The sequence below is a fragment of the Sciurus vulgaris genome (genome assembly GCF_902686455.1).
Source record: "Sciurus vulgaris genome assembly, chromosome: 1".
Classification (NCBI taxonomy): domain Eukaryota; kingdom Metazoa; phylum Chordata; class Mammalia; order Rodentia; family Sciuridae; genus Sciurus; species Sciurus vulgaris.
Window position 1 is genome coordinate 7,762,139 of NC_136461.1, and position 17,491 is coordinate 7,779,629.

General features: G+C 45.9%; 2 protein-coding genes across 2 annotated transcripts in view; one reads left to right on the forward strand and one right to left on the reverse strand.

Moving 5' to 3' along the window:
• The window catches only part of MTOR (mechanistic target of rapamycin kinase), a 118,941-nt gene that overhangs the window by 57,880 nt on the left and 43,570 nt on the right, over positions 1 to 17,491 (reverse strand). The window contains 3 exon segments of the mRNA XM_079143464.1: positions 11,248 to 11,393; positions 11,529 to 11,691; positions 15,607 to 15,749. Coding sequence (XP_078999590.1) covers positions 11,248 to 11,393; positions 11,529 to 11,691; positions 15,607 to 15,749 — 452 coding nt within the window.
• Positions 1,420 to 11,241, forward strand: ANGPTL7 (angiopoietin like 7). The gene is made up of 5 exons (XM_079143269.1): positions 1,420 to 3,631; positions 5,896 to 5,996; positions 6,528 to 6,722; positions 7,322 to 7,520; positions 7,683 to 11,241. The coding sequence occupies exons 1-5, from the start codon at positions 3,262 to 3,264 to the stop codon at positions 7,850 to 7,852; spliced, it is 1,035 nt and encodes a 344-aa protein (XP_078999395.1). The 5' UTR covers positions 1,420 to 3,261; the 3' UTR covers positions 7,853 to 11,241.

Here is a 17,491-nt window from a genome sequence, read left to right on the forward strand (position 1 = left end):
AGAACTTCAACTACACTACAAAAACAGCATGGTATTAGCACCAAAATAGACAGGTAGATCAATGATATAGAACCCAAATAAATACAATTTTCTCATACTAGACAAAGGTGCCAAAAATATGCAATGGAGAAAAGATAGCCTCTTTAACAAATGGTGCTGGGAAAACTGGAAATCCATATGCAACAGAATGAAACTAAACCCCTATCTCTCACCCTGCACAAAAATCAACTCACAATGGAATCAAGGACCTTGAAATCAGACCAGAGACCCTGCATCTTATAGAAGAAAAAGTAGGTCCAAATCTTCAACTTGTTGGCTTAGGATCAGACTTCCTTAACAGGACTCCCATAGCACAAGAAATAAAAGCAAGAATCAATAACTGGGACAGATTCAAACTAAATAGCTTTCTCTCAGCAAAGGGAACTATCAGCAATGCGAAGAGAGAGCCTACAGAGTGGGAGAAAATCTTTGCCACTCATACTTCAGATAGAGCACTAATTTCCAGAATATATAAAGAACACAAAAAACTCTACACGAAGAATACAAATAACCCAATCAACAAATGGGCTAAGGATATGAACAGACACTTCACAGAAGATCTACAAGGAATCAACAAACATATGAAAAATGTTCACCATCTTTAGTAATAAGAGAAATGCAAATCAAAACTACACTAAGATTCCATCTCACCCCAATTAGAATGGTGATTATCAAGAATACAAGCAACAATAGGTGTTGGAGAGGATGTGGGGAAAAAGGTATACTCATACATTGCTGGTGGGGCTGCAAATTAGTGCAGCCACTCTGGAAAGCAGTGTGGAGATTCCTTAGAAAACTTGGAATGGACCCACCATTTGATCCAGCTATCCTACTCCTCAGCCTATACCCAAAGGACTTAAAATCAGCATACTACAGAGATACAGCCACATCAATGTTCATAGCTGCTCAATTCACAATAGCCAGACTGTGGAACCAACCTAGATGCCCTTCAATTGATGAATGGATAAAGAAACTGTGGTATATATATACAATGGAATATTACTCAGCTATAAAGAATAATAAAATTATGGCATTTGCAGGCAAATGGATGAAATTGGAGAATATCATGCTAAGTGAGATAAGCCAGTCTCAAAAAACCAAAGGACAAATGATCTTGCTGATAAGTGGATGATGACACATAATGGGCGGTGGGAGGGGGGCAAGAATGCAGGAAGGAGGGACTGTATAGAGGGAAAAGAGAGGTGGGAGGGGTGGGGGGGGAAGGAAAAAAATAACGGAATGAATCAAACATCATTACTCTATGTAAATGTATGAATATGCAAATGGTATGCTGTTCCTCCATGTACAAACTGAAACAACATGTATCCCATATGTTTACAATAAAAATAAATTTAACAAAAAAGAAAAAGACCCCCCCCACATCAGCAGACCTTGTAGGACATGCTAATCATCAAGGCAGACTCCTACTCAGTGAAATGAACTCCATGGAGCTAATGAAGGCCGTTGTGCCCAGCTGGGCTAAAAAGAGAGCAGGGAGCAGCAGACAGCGGCAACTCTGAACACAGTCTTGGAGCAGAATGAGGAGCCTGCTGTAGGGTGCTAGCAACATCCTCACCCACTGAGGAGGTAAAAAAGAAAATGAGGGATGTGAGGTCCACCTGAGCCCTACTACTTCTCAATTTAGAAACAAAAGTTGTTTGGTCACTCCAACTGTCCAGACAGGAATCACTTTCCGAGGAGCTGGAAACCCTGCCTGGAAAAGAGCTCTGGGCATCATGGCAGGGAAGAGCTGCCTGGCCAGGCTCGAGCGGGCAGGACCCACGCTGAGTGTCAACTGTCAGGCGACTGCCTCAGTGGCTCTCTAACGTGGAAATAGCAAGTGTACATTCCAAAGACAGCTCCTCTCCTAAGGATGGACACAGTGTCCTTTGTAAGTAGTCTCCAGTCAAAAGCTTCTTTTTAAGGAAGTCTGTTGAAATTTCATGATTTTTACATTTGTTTTCAAAAGAGCAGTGTCTTTTGAATATAGGGTATGAAAAATTACATATCAGTTTTTCAGGTACAAAGTCACAAACAGACAGAAGGAGATTAATTTCAAATTGCAAACCATACTGCATAGAAAGAGGGAAATGAGGCTCTCGGTAGGGATTCAGTACATGGTAAGGAGTCTTTTCTCTATACTTTGACACGTGTGCCAAGGTTTGAACCATGGGCCCGGGGCAGGCCTGTTCTGCTCTGCCTAGAGACTGACAGAGCGTGGGTGACCAATCCCAGAACCACACCTGGCACAGCTGCTGTAATCTTCTGACACCTCCTTACGCAAGATCAAGTGTGAGAAGCCAGTATTAACTGCCCTGCTCTTTGTTGAAAGTGTGTAAAGAGAAAGACAACTGCACAAACCCCATGGATGCAAACTACAAAGTCTTTCTCGCTTCTTAAGAGATTTACTCTATCCTCCTATTTCTAGATTTTCCTGAGTTAGAAATTTTAAAACCTTCCATAGTGCTAAATCCAGGCTGAATAGGGATTTTGTACAACACTGAATGATGATCAGAGAAAGGACTATCCAGCACAGTCAAAAGCACATTCCACAGAATGCCGAAATATAGAAGAGCCTCATATAAACAGCGTGGATTACAGTAACAGGCTCCCTGGGTGAGTGGAGTTTCAGTCCCAGCTCTCTTGCCTACCTCGCCTCACCCCATGGTTATATAACCTTTAGAATGGAATTTGGAAATTCCTCTGACCCTGCCTGCCTGCTGATAGAGCTGAGCCAGTGGCTGGCAGGGGCATAATCTAATAGGCAAAACTGGAAACACACAAATTCATAGTCCTCCGTCTCAGCCCAGAGACTGCAGGCAAGGAAAGACAGACTCGCCCAGTCTCCCTCCTCCTCTCCTCTGGCCTAAGTTTACGCTGACTTCACCGGACAGGCACCTGACCCTCCCAGATGAGGGGAGGGGCTATGGCCCACTGCAGGGCCACCATGGGGGTGGAGGTACAGGCACAAACAATATTTAAGATGCTGACTTTGGTAGAGCATTCAGACTTGGGAAGGAAAGCCATAGGTTATTCGGTACGCTCCACTTTCAGCAACTCAAGCTTTGAGAAAGGCTAAGAGAGGGCAAGGAAAGAAAGGGAACAAGGAAGTGTGTGAGGCCATCCACAGTGAGCGTGTAAGGTGTGCGCAGCTCCGCAGGCCTCCGCTGGGCCTGTCCAGAGTCCTCCAAGGGAAGAGCCATCTCACCAGGCCCACGAAAGATGTTGAACAAGACTCTCACAGCTGGAACCTGGCTCTGCATTTTCCTCATGGCTTTTGCCAGCCACCCAGTGTGGCTGCAGAAGCCCCCTAAACACAAGACACCGGCACAGCTCAAAGCAGCCACATGCTGTAAGGAGGTGAAGGAGCTCAAGGCCCAGGTTGCCAACCTAAGCAGTATGCTGAGCGAACTGAGCAAGAAGCAGGAGAGCGACTGGGTCAGTGTGGTCATGCAGGTGATGGAGCTGGAGAGCAGCAGCAAGCGCCTGGAGTCACGGCTCACAGATGCTGAGAGCAAGTACTCCGAGATGAACAGCCAGATCGACATCATGCAGCTCCAGGCGGCACAGACTGTCACCCAGACCTCAGCAGGTAAGGAGGTTGTGCCTCGACTACTCACACCTCCTGCCAGAGGTGCTCCCTGTCCACAGCACTGCTTCTAGACAACCTGCCCATCAGGACAATTCCTGGGGTTCTTTTGGGATCTACTTTCCCTTATGAGAGGTTTATGGAGCTGTTCTTTGTGAATTTACCCAGTGCCTTCCTAGGTCTCTGACCTTCACATTTCAGCATGTTACAAACGCATGAATTTCCACCCTGGAGCTCTGAGCGATTCCAAGGTTTGCCCAAAGTGCCACACCAAGTCTTAGAGGCAGGTTCGCACCTTTCTGATGGGACAGCAGGCCCCTCCCTTCCCAAGAGCTGCTGACTGTACCCCAACTCCAAGGAAGCAAGAACATCTGTTGCTCTGGATGTAAAGTTTTGCCAAAACCAGTCTCTAGTGTCCTGAAAATTTAGCAGGAATGGACACTAATGGAATTTTGTGTCCTCTTTCTGCAAACCCACTCCTGTCACTGACTCAGAATTCAGGGTAGAGACTGCCTGGCCTGTGAAGAAACCCTTTGTGCTCAGGAAGGGACAGACTCCTCAAGGTTCCTCAGTTCTGATGTTTCCATTTTCCCCCATGGTCTTAAAATTCTCCCAAACAGTAGATGAAATAAGTAAATGCAACATTGAGTATGGATTTTAATGGCTGAAAAGAAAGTACACTTAATGTTTTATTTTTCAAAATAACTTTCAGTTACTGCTTAGCTTGCTTGGCACAGATGGGCCTCCGTGAATTTACTGTTTAAGAGATATAGTTGGTTTTCTGAAATTACCAGAGAAATACTAGTAGTAAGGAACACAACCTACAGACAATGCAATTTTTTGCTAATATAAAAACTATTGGTTATATTATAATCCAAATTGAGAACAATGACATGATTAGCTTCTAATGAGGTAAGTCACTGGTTACCCTTGGTTCAAATGACAGAAAAGTTTTAACATGAATTTAAGCTGGAAAATTCTGTTATCTAAACCCACATGTACAAATTAATTCCTCAGCATCGACTTCCTGGCCCTTGGCTTGCGATTAGAAAGGTATTCTCAGCCATTTCAGAGAAAAGTGAGTCTTGATTTGGTCTGAAAGATGAAACCAGATGTATGGAAGATCCAGCCAGACAGGGATCCAATGGAGCTACTTCTTGCTCCTCCAAGCCAGGGACTCTCACCACCCAGCGAGAAGTCTCCTGGGAGTGGACTGTGGCCCTCCTGCCCAGCCCCTCACTCTTCTGCCCAGGACACCAGTCCTTCCTCCTCCTGTCTGGCACCAGGTGCTGAGCCACCTGCACACTCCAGGAGAGGGCAGACCCTTGGAGCAAGCGGCACGTTCAGACTGCTACTAGACAGGAACCGCAGACCCCCGAGGCGACGGCGGTCTACCCCACTTGCCTCCCCCAGAGTGCTCTGTGAGGGACTGAGGCACTCCAGGCAGCTCCATGGTGGCAGTGTGGCCACCTGCATCCATTTGCTCTTCTCTAAGATTCCAGCCCAAGAAAAATATCTCAAGACATTGTAGACAATAAGAGCTCTTTGCTTTTTGAATCCTACCAGAAAGGCTGTTTCTCCCTAATGCTCTTTGATATTTAGAACAGGAGAGAGAGACTGGTATAAGGCAGTAGCCCCAAGTGCAGCCACGGAAGCTTTTAAATTGACCCCAGAGGACAAAGAAAATCTCGTTTCCTTCTTTTAACAAAACCTTCAGGGGAGGCCTCAAGGCATCCCTCAGGGTCTTGGTTTTCTTTTGCGGATCTGGCATTGTTAGATTGGAGTGATGAGGTCATGAAATCTATCTCTCTTAAGCGGGGTCCCAGCTGGCAGCAGCCACTACCTCTGAGAAACAACAAAAACAAACCAAGGAACAACAAGGCACCGACCCTCTGAGACACTCCTGACTTCCCATGTCACAGAGATGGCGGTCCAAGAGCCTGAAGCCACTTGCAGGGGCATCTGATACATGCTCTCACACACCGCACCTTCTTAAACTTCGTGGCCCGAACTACAGCAGGACAACCTGAAACTACCTGTTTAGCCTGCTGACGCTCTCCTGGTGAAGGGCTTTCCCACCCTCTACCCCACCATTAGTGAGGCCAAAACACGTCCCCTCTTGATCTCCTGGCGCCTGGGAATTGATGCCCATGGGCATTCTGCAGGAGAAAGGAAGCCTGTCTTTACCCCTCAGTTCAGATGTCCCTGGCAGCCCTGCTCGCCATGCTGTGCAAGCCTGCTTAGCCCGCTTGTGCTTCTGTTTGCAGACGCCATCTACGACTGCTCCTCCCTCTACCAGAAGAACTACCACATCTCTGGAGTGTACAAGCTTCCTCCCAATGACTTCCTGGGCAGCCCTGAGATGGAGGTAAGACTGTATCAGTGCACTGCTCCTGCTCTTCCACTGTCCTCCAACCCCAAAGGCAGGGGGACAACAAGCTAGTCACAGTCCACAAAAAGGGAGACAGAGAAGCAGACATAGCAGCCACCAGAGAGCTACGCAAAGCTTGCCTGGGCCCCTCCCTCCAGGTTCTGCTTGGCCCCTTCAAATCACCATCAGCCAAACACCTAACCTTCCAACACAGATCAATTTTATATCACCATATACTAGTTCAAATACATGCCATGTCCTACAGCAGTTGTGTCTTGGCAGGAGAAGGGACATAAGGGGGTAAATTATAAGCTGTACACACACTCACCCCATCCCTAATGTGGACAATTCTTTCCAAGCAAACCACCACCCTGCCCTAGCTTCCCGGCACTGGGGACAGCACTGCCAACACAGTGAGCCAGTGTGACTATGGGAATGCATGTGTTGCTAGCTCTGTAGGGACAGGAAAAGGGCGGGAAGTCTGCACTCTCCCGTGAGTCCTTGACCAGAATGTCCTCTTTGTTCCAGGTGTTCTGTGACATGAAGACTTCAGGTGGGGGTTGGACTGTCATTCAGAGACGAAGGAGCGGCCTTGTCTCCTTCTACCAGGACTGGAAACAGTATAAGCAGGGCTTTGGCAGCATCCGTGGGGACTTCTGGCTGGGGAATGAAAACATCCACCGGCTCACCAGACAGCCAACACGGCTCCGTGTGGAGATGGAGGTGAACTCCAGGCCTGGGCCCTGGGGCTGGTCCAGGACCTTTAACACACTGCATGTAACTCCTTGCCTGTTTGCTCGCAATTGTGCACTCACCAAGACAGTTTTCTGCAGGATGTAGTATATATAGTTGAGGAAGAAATTTTTCCCCCTCTTTCTTAGCAAACTAGGTCTGTGAGTAGCACAGGATGATGCTGAGTCAGGTCAGGACAGTGCAAACCTGTTGGTGGGGCCAAACACCGTGTCTTTGTTCAGCTCTGGGGCACAACCTTATCTGGTTGGTGGCCCTCTAGAAGGCCTGAAAGCATCACCACATCCTCATGCTGCTCTATGACATCTCTGAGTAGGCTTCAGCAAAAGCACATATTACACCTTCAACCAGGAACGAGAAACCTCCCCAAGGCCTATGGGAATCCAGAGGTAGCAGACCAGCAGCTTGCTTGCTGATCCCCAGCTGTGTGCTAAGCAGAAGGGAGCAACAAGTCTTGCCAGAGTCACACCTAGAAAAAGATGTTTGGCTGTGGGGTTGGAGCAAGAGGAGCGGCATGGGGAGGGTATGAGATATGCCCTCTGCCGCTCCCTCAGATCCGCTTCTCCTCACAGGACTGGGAAGGTGATGCACGCTATGCGGAGTACAGCCACTTTGTTCTGGGCAATGAGCTCAACAGCTACCGCCTGTTCCTGGGGAACTACAGCGGCAACGTGGGCAACGACGCGCTTCTCTACCACAATAACACGGCCTTCAGCACCAAGGACAAGGACAATGACAACTGCTTGGACAAGTGCGCGCTGCTCCGCAAAGGTGAGACAGGGGCGGGAAGGAGAATTTCAGATGGCAGCCCGCCACCCCACCTGCAGGTGTGGACCTCTGTGCAGCGGAGCCCGGGCTTTGGAGCCCCTTCCGCCCAGCCCACCTCAAGGGCAGGGTGCACTCAGCTGACAGTCCGTCTGTTTCTCCTGCCAGGTGGATACTGGTACAACTGCTGCACAGACTCCAACCTCAATGGGGTTTACTACCGTCTGGGGGAGCACAAGGAGCACCTGGACGGCATCACCTGGTATGGCTGGCACGGGGCCAGCTACTCCCTCAAACGGGTGGAGATGAAAATCCGCCCAGAAGGCTTTAAGCCCTGAAAGGAAGCTGCGGTGGAGCAGGACTGTGGACAGACTCAAGAGGAGGCTGGCATGGCACAGCAGGCAGGAAGAGGGTATTAAAGGGTAGGGTGGGAGGGCCTGTAACCCCCAGCTGAGAGGATGGCTCTCGGAGGTGGACAGCAGAATTTTGGCTCGTGAGCTGCTGCGGTGGGCATAAGCGCGTGATGAGATTGCATGTGCCCAGGATGTTACAGCGCATGGGATGGAATGCTCAAAAACAGTGGGTCCTGCCACATCCTCCTCAGGGGCCGGACTGCGCGGGCTTTCTCTGCCCTCTCCCTAACAGACTTACCTGTGGGGAAAACTAATCATGAGGTCACTTTATCCATTTTCTCTTAGGCATAGTTTATGTGAATGGAAAAGACAAATCCCTTTGCTAAAAAGAAATATTATTTGATTCTCAAAGGAGAGGCCTTGAGTATTACAGAAAGGAGCAAAAGTGGGCACTGGAGGAGGAGAATTTCTATTTTTTAAGTTCAATAAAACTGCCTTCAGTATACACACTCGAGAAACACCACAGCTGCTGGGCTGGCGCTGAGTGCCCCAGGTGGGATCAGCCAGGAGGACACTCAAGGCCCTGGGCCTCACCATCGGACTCTTGGTGCTTCACTGCTCGCCTGAATCAGGCACCATGGAAAGGAAGGACATGGGTCTGGCATGACAGGGAGCGCCGGCATGAGGTGTGTTCAATTCCTCATGGACGCTTGTATGAAACCACCTCAAAATGGTCATAGTTAATACAGATATATCTATTTTTATTCATTCTGTAAGAAATGGGCTCCAAGAGCTTCCCTTTTTATCTTGTCTACAAGAAATGGCTTAAAAATGAAGGTAGATGGCGCCATGGTTAGCAATTCATGCTGTACATAAACATCCTGCTTCGGTAAAATAAAAACTTGTAGTTTGTATTTTAAGCATTCAAGGTATCTTTTCTTTCTACAATAAACACTCTTAAAACTTGAGTATTTTCTTTTAAAATTATTATTATTACCATTTAGAGCATGGTAAAAAGTTCAACTTAAGAACCTGAGAGGGGCAGGCATGGTGGTGCAGGTCTGCAATCCAGCTACTTGGAAGCCGAGGCAGGAGAACTTCAAGTTTGAGGACAGCCTGGGCGACTAAGTAAGACCCTGCCTCAAAAAACATAAAACAGGGACTGGGGATGTAGTTTGGTGGCAGAGCCCTGACTTAGCACGCACCAAGTCCTGGGTTCAATCCCTTAACACAACACACGTGCATGACAAAGAGTGAGCAGTGAGAAAGACTCGGAGTTTGTTTCAGGATTCAGGGAAACTATGGAGGAGCAGGAGGCCAAAACAGAAAAGGCCAGGGACGCAAAGTGAGCAGCACCAACTAGCCTGCACAGGGAACGCCTCCAGGCGGCTTCAAACACTGCGCAACTAACACTCCGACTTAAAAATACAGAGAGGAAAATTATCTTTAGCTGTAACAGGTGTCAAGTAATTTTAACCTTTGGGAAGTCATTGTTTCTTTCCAAAAAGAACCGTCCTCCTGAACCATCGGTCAGGGTGAGCCACGCCATTACTCTTATTCAACATGCTCTCTTACACCCATAGTCCTTTGATGGCTGGGGACCTACTTCACCTTAGAAACCAGAACCCTGGGGATTTCCAAGAAATAAAGTGAGTAGAGAAGAACTGCACTGGAGTAGGGCTTCCCCAAACCTCCTCGGGATGCTCAGCACCACACTCGAGAGAAAAAAGAGGGGTAAAGGAGTGGAGAGAGCAAGAGGCCCCTGCAGGAGGCCTCGTTTTTTCCTTCCTCATCTTCACATACCCGGCGACTAAAAAGCCTTTGAGGCATAACTTAAATCAACCTCTGTGGTCTCCTTCATCCTTCTGAAACCTCACAGAGAAAGCAGCAGGGGGAAAGGGTGAGCAGTGGTCAGAGCTGCACAGAACGCGGGCTGCTTCCCCACAGTGGTGAGAAACCAACAACACCTCCTTTTCCCAGCACCTGTTCTACTGCAGGTGGACGACGGATACCAAGGGTTGGGCCCAGCACTGTCTCTTACCTAAGAGAGGACAGAACTACCAGGAGCCAAGAGCAAGCTGCCCTGTTGCCCCTGAAGGGAAAGCACACCCTTCTGTTCTGAGCAGATCCTTGAAGGGAAGTGAGGAGGAGGTGCACAGAACAGCGCTGGGCAGGAGGCACATCCACATCTTAAGCACTGGCCAGCCTGGTTTTAGTTTTAATTTTGTAGATGTCTCAGTCGGAATATTTTTTAAAAGGGGATTACTTGTCAGGGGCTGGGCAGTTAGGACTTTCTCATGTGGGGAAAAACCAAGGGAGCGATAAGGAGGCTTCAGATGGGTCTCAAATAGAAAGGGGTCAGTGAGGACATTAATAAGAAATATTTGTTATGATATACTGAAGTTCACAAATCCAGCTACTATATTTTCTATCAGTCATCACATAAGATTGCATGAGCCAGAGATGGGAGGAGGAAATACAGAACTTCGGGTTAGGTGCCTAATCTGAACTGAAGCATGCCTCCCGGTGGCCTGTTGCAGCTGTCCCTATGTGGTACTTTAAAATCAGCATGCTCTAAGTCGGGTGATCCCACTGCTACCTTCTGGTCACGTGTAGGGCAGGGTGCCGAAAGCAACAATTTGCAGCATCTGTTCAAAGGCAGAGCTAGCTGTGAACCCTGCTCAAATGGAGGAAGCCTGTGCTCAGTCGAGTCAGTGGAGGAGCTGATTAGCCACTAATTTTCCCTAAACTATCTACAGTGAAGTGCTCAGCCATGTGAACACTTCCACAAAGGTAATTAGATCCAGAGTTGATATTCTCTGAATCATTAGGGGAAATGAACGGTTCTCTAGGAATTGAAGGTAATGTTTCAGACTGTTCACAATTTCATAACAGCAGAAAATATATTAAACAACCTCCTTTTTTCCATGTCCAGAACACTCAAAACCATTTTATGAGAGGAGAGAATGTAATCAAACCAGGGGAAAAGACCACAAGATCCCAGACACTGCTCTGCCTTTTACACTCACAGGACTCCCAAGAGGACCCAGGCACCAGATTTAGTTGCCAAGACCTCACCCTCCCAATGGGCGGCCTCTGAAGCCCAAGAGCCAGTACATCCTGATTCTGCCCAGAGAATGCTACCTAACCCAAACACCAAATCTAGGTTTCCCAGGCTGCTGCAGTCTGATTTCACCAGGATGAGAAAGAACAGGCTGGAAAAGGATGGAAGCTCAGGCAGGAAGGGTTGACAGATGACAAGACCTCTAGATGGCTAGACTACTAGGGAAGCCACCTGCAAGCACACACCACTTAAACATGCTGGCCACCAGTGACTCCAGAGAAGTGGCACCAAGCGAGCGGAGGTCATTATAACCTACCTGATGAGGGACTCAAGTATGGCAGGGGTGGGACCTTTCTGGAACTCCAGTTCTTTATAATGTAGTGCTTTGGCATATGCTCGGCACTTGGCAGCTCTCTCACCCAGAAGGACAATGCCGTTGTCGTCTCTCAATGGCAGGGGGCCCTAGAGAAGAGCAAAACCCCACAGCATAGGAAAATGGCAGGTGGGCACCAACAAGAGTGGCCTATGTGGAAGCTTCTCCCCTCCTGGCAGCTGGCTCCCTGTCAGCCTACACTGGGCAATGGGGAAGAGTCTCACCTTGTCACTGTGCTCCATGAATTCAGCCAAGTTTAAGAGGGTTTGTGTGACTTCAGCAATGTCTTGAGAGGTAAGGGCCAACTCGATGCTTCTGATGAGCTCATCTTGCTGGTCTTCGTTCAGTTCTGACCAACAGGACACAAACGCAGCATTGAAGAGATCCCTGAGATACAGGGGAGGGCAGAAGGAAGTTGGAAACTGCTCCCATGCCTCTGCCGAGGGCCACAAAGTCACACTACCAATCTGCTTCTAGTTTTGTTGACTTGGTCATGTGGACCAGTTTTATCTGACAGAACTTACTGAAATGGCTGAAATTTTCCCTAAACAATATGGTAGCTGTTGGACATTAAGAATAAGAACTGAGGTACATATAACTGAAGAATGGAATTTTAAGTCTTATTTAATTTTAATACAATAAAATAACCACACATAACTAGTAACTACCCTGCCCTACAGTACAGGTACAGCTATTGTGACAAACAGGGTACTATGGGAAGGTGGGATGGGGAAGAGAGCCAAGTCCTGTCTCCACAGGCGTGTTCTTGGCAATTTCTCTACCCTTCCTCTTCCCTGGAAGGGAAGAACAGAAAGCAGACTCCTAACACACGTGACATTAACAAACAATATTCTCAATTGATTCTTGGGTTTTTTTTTTTTTTTAAGATACAGTTTTATTTATTTGTTTATATGTGGTGCTGAGGATTGAACCCAGGAGCTCTCACATGCCAGGTAAGCGCTCCACCACTGAGCCTCAACCCCAGCACCCCCACTCTGCTTTTTTTTTTTTTTTTAGTACCCAGCTGTACTTAACCATTGAGCCACACACCCCAGCCCTTTTTTACTTTTTTTTTTTTTTTTTTTTGCAGTGCTGGGGATTGAACCCAGGGCCTTTTGCTTGCAAGGTAAGCACTCTACCAACGGAGCTATCTTTCCAGCCCTACATTTTATTTTGAGACAGGGTTGTTCTAAGTTGCTGAGGCTGGCTCTGAACTTGGGATCCTCCTGCCTCAGCCTCCTGAGCTGCTGGGATTACAGGCATGTGCCATTGTGCATGGCAATTCTTTAGGTTTTTGAGCAATGTCCAAGTTCCTCTTATCAGAAATGTTAAAGACAATGCTTACTATTGCTTTCCATGTATAACCAAAGTCTCTGTTGAATGGTCATAAATAAATGACTGCAGAACTTCAGGACCCAGAAGCAGTAGCAAATAGAATCCAAATCCACAAGTCTTGTCGGTCTATCCTTCCTTCCTTCCTTTCATGGTGCTGGGGATTGAACCTGTGTTCCCCATGCTAGGCAAGAGCTCTTCCATTTAGCTACACCCCCAAATCCCCAAATCTTAAAAGATTTCCTAAGCCAACCTCTCAGAGCTGGAGACTTACAGAGAGACCTGGAACCAGAGGTGCCTTTTCTAAGATTATACAACAACTTGAAATCACTACAGCATTACAAGAATGGACCTATTTGCCATTCCTGATATTTAATCTTATACCCTTGTTTCTTGGTGAATGTGGGAGAAGCAGAGCTGAAAACTATAAAGGATAGGTTTAGCATCTGATGCTTCTCTATCTACTTTCTGTTAAATATCAAAAAGTTAAGACCAATGGGTATAATTTTAGACTCCAATAGAAAAAAACAAAATTTGAAATTCAAAGGATAACATGAAAGCTTTCCTAATCTAGGTCGAAAGTCACATTGTCTCCTAAAAGTACACATTTGGAGGACTTGGGGTGTGGCTCAGTAGTGGAATGTTTACCTAGTATTCAAGAGGTCCAGAGTTCAATCTCCAATACCACACATACACAGAGTCTAACTAAATGAACATATTTGGGACTAGGTGAATACATGTGTGTATTTACTATAAGCCTCTTCTGGATTAAACACTGTCCTCAGAGGTGACTTGGGCAGAAAAGAGATACAATATGTCAGCTGAGTACATGCAATCTGCACACCAGGGAACAGGAAGTCCTAGAAACTATTTTTAATGCATTAAAAAATACTTAAATGAGAGGAACGAATCATGACACTAAAGCCACAGTTTCAGGGACCATTGCTGCTACTGCTATACACATAGCAAACCAGCTGTGCTAATAAAAGGGAAATGAAATGCCTTTCTTTTTGCTTCTTGCTAATGAGAAGGGCTGCTTGTTAACCAAATCACCATTTCATGCCTCATTATAAACAATAAACATCCACTGCAGTAAAGTCTGGAAAACAGAGGGAAGACTAAAGAAGAAAATAATCACTCCTTAAACCATCCCAGTAGAGATAACTACTGTGGTATATTACTTCCTAATCTTTCTCTATGGACATATATTAATAGCTGAAAAACTTACTGCCATTCTGTATTTCATTTTATTCATTTATATTATAAGTCTTTCACATGCATTAAGAATTTTTGTAAAAAAGGGGCTGGGATGTATCTCAGAGGTATAAAGCATGCTTAGTGTGTCCTGGGTTTGATCTAGCACCAAAAAAAGAAAAAAAAGAAAAAGAATTTTTAATAAACCAAAACTTTCATAGCTGTTTAAGGTTTGCTATTTAAAATGTTTCCCCTGTACATCATTAACGTTCTGGATGGAGACAGTCTTGCTCAGTGAACTTCTGAGGGTTGGAAGTGTGCTGTGTTACTGTCAGGATTTTTGCTCACAGCAGTAGAGCTTGACTGGAACTTGACAGTACTCTCTGCCATATACACATGTGTCCATCTGCACAGCAGGTCAAGAGTTAAAACCCCATCTGGGATGCTGGGCACATAACACAGGGGTGGAACATGCACTTGGGAGGCCCTGGGGTTTAATCTCCAGCACCAGAAAGATTTCAAAAATAAAATGAAATGACATTTTCCCGAAAATTCTATTTTCGGAAGATGTCTGCAGCAGTATCTTCTGCTCCTTCTGCTTTCTTTTATAATCTTGCTGTTTCTCTAGCAAAAGGTGGTGGCCACATCTCCATACCTGGAGGTTGAGTTGGCCTTTATCACTGCTTTGAGGCAGAAGTGACACTACGTGATTTCCAAGGCTAGGTCATAGAAATAACCTGCACTTTGACTTCATTCTCTTGAGGAACTTACTCTTGAACCTAGACACCTTCTGTGGGAAAGTTCATGCAACCCATGGAATCATTGATCCACACAGAGGACCCCAGGCCCTCCGCCAGAGCTGAGTTCCTGCTCAGTGGCCCCCACATGCCAGGTGTACAAGTAGGCATCCTAAAAGTGGATCCTCCAGTTCCAATTAAACCACCTTTGCTGACACTAGGTGAGGCTGAGGCAGGCTGTCCCCACAAGTGCTCCTGAACTGCAGATTCATGAGCAAAATAAATGACTTGTTTTATTGTTTGTTTTTTGAGACAGGATGTTGCCCAGGCTGACCTTGAACCTATGATCCTCCTGCCTCCACCTCCAGAGTTACTGGGATTACAGGCCTACACCACAATGTCTGGCATATTTTTATGAAACTTTTTTTCCCCCCAGTGTTGGGGATCAAACCCAGGGTCTTCCATATGCCAGGGAAATGCTTTACCACTGAGCTACACACTGTTGCTTCACTATGAGATGACACCTCTGTATCTACTTTCTGTTACATATTAAAAAGTTAAGGCCAATGCATATTCAACCCCTCCCCCCAAAAAAACCAAAATTTGAAACTCAAAGGATAGATAACATGAAGACCGAAAAAGTTCTGTATCAAAATTAGTCTGTATAAAACAGTTTCTGCATGTTTTGTGATATTTGTAATATAGCAACCAATAATTAGAATATCATTAGTAACAGAAACAGGTTACTTTCAACTATTACATAGTTGTTTTCTGAGTTTAAATGATTTTGTAATTAAGTTCAGGCCTAAATATACCAAGGAAAGGAATTTATCTGTGGTTTATTAGTAAGGTTATGATGGATGCTTTTCTTGTAATGTGAACCTGTTCCTGCTTTTCTTTGTTTTTGTTCTATAAGTTAGCAAAATTAAAAATACTAGCCCTTTTATTATTACCTACAATAAACACTAACTCATATATGTCACTTTCTCTGTGCTGATCCTCTCATCCCAATGGCAGAAGAGAGCCAGTCACACTGTACCTGGCCATGGGGTTGTAGGCCTGTGCCAGGGCCCAGCACGAGCGGAGAGAAGGCGAGGAGGAGTCCTTCAGCAGCTCCAGGCTCAGCCGTCTCAGCCATTCCAGCCAGTCATCTTTGGAGACCCTCCTGGCAGCTCCCCAGGCCTGTGAGCCCACAAGTGACAGTAGAAACCATCAGTTTCCAAGAGCCCTTGGTAAAGAGCCCTCATCCACTTGATAACTATTCTACCACTTTGATTTATAAAATTATACCTCTCATGATAAAATCTCACCAGAGCACAAATACAAAATAATAATATTTAATTTAAAGGCACAAAGCAAAATCAGTAACCTCTGGAACACACTACATGACAGAAAAGACCTGTTTTACAACTTGCTTGTGCTGGACTCTGAAAGCAAAGCAGAGATCTCTGCAGAAGCACAATGGACAGGGACTGTCATATGCAGACTGTGTTCAACAAGCCTAATGGCCTCTAGTGGTCCACAAAGGGAGCTGGGTACTCTGCATTAGGCCAGGGCACCAGCTTATCTGACAGTGATGAGTAACACAGGAAGAGGGAAATGACCAGGTCCACACTGCCCTGAACCATGTTACAAACAAGTGAGCAGCAAGCCCAAAGCTGAGGCTATAATGGAACAAGAAAAGAACTGAGAGGTTTACTATTGATTCTCTAGTTTATCCCCTCCAACTTTACTCAAAACTGAAGGAAAGTTTTGAAAGGAAAAGTTTTCCTTCAATTTCCTCAAAACTGGAGGCAGGCACCAAGATGGGGCAGCCCAGCTCTGGAAGGGGTGGTCCAGTATAGAGGCCAACAGGCCATCTGGAACTCAGTGGCCTGAGCTCAAATCCCAGGTATATAATTTCTGAACTTCAGGAAGTTATACAACTCCTCTGTGCTTGTTTCCTCATTTGTAAAATGAGGAAGATAGTTTCCACTCCTCAGGGTATCTTAAAGATTTAGTAAGTTAGTAAATGTAATGCATTTGTAACTGCTTGGCACAGCTGGGTATAAGCACCTATTTCTCTACAGTTAAAAACACTTGGCTAGGATCCTGGTCCTGCCACTCAGTAGCTGCAACACCCTGACCAAAATACACATATGTTGTGTGAAACCTCAGGCTTCCTCATTTAGGAACAATGTATCCAGAGGTTGAGCCAGAAAAGATGAGCAAAAAATGGTAGCTACTATCAAAATGACATCCTTTTGAACTGGCCTAGCCCTAACTACTGAAGCAGTAATTTCCTCTTCAAAGGCCTTTCCAGCAGAACAGATGTGTTGATCCTTGCTTAGCTGGGGAAGCTATGTAAGTTAGTGCAGCAGTCTGTAAACTGGACCAGTAAAGTCGTTCAGGGAGTGAAAGGACTCCCATGCACAACACCTCTAGCCATCAACAACTTGACCATTGTGTCCCTGGGATAAACTGGAGTCTCCTGCTTCTCATGACTTACCAATGGGTGACACCACATAAACTAGTAATTTTTGTCAAAACAACCAAAGTAGAGTATTACAACAGATAAACCAGAATATTACACTGATTGAACATACAATGAGAACTCCTGAAAAAGGAAAAATGAGACTAGCTACCAAAGACATTGTTCTCTGGGTAACACAGAAACATTGAATCCTATTCTGTTCTCATATTCTGGTTGTTTACCCACAAATTGGTCTGTGTGCAGCTGCACTGTGAAATAGCACTTTAAAAATCTGAACCCAAACAAGGAGGTATTATGAATTTCTTTCTCTAAAGACATGAAGTTGAGCCTTGGTAATGCAAAGGTGACAGTACAACGATTAAGAGAGTGGGCTTAGGAGTCGTCTAGGTCAGAGCCAGAATCCTGGCTCCACTATTTATTAGTTGACAAACTGGGCAAGTTATTTCAATGC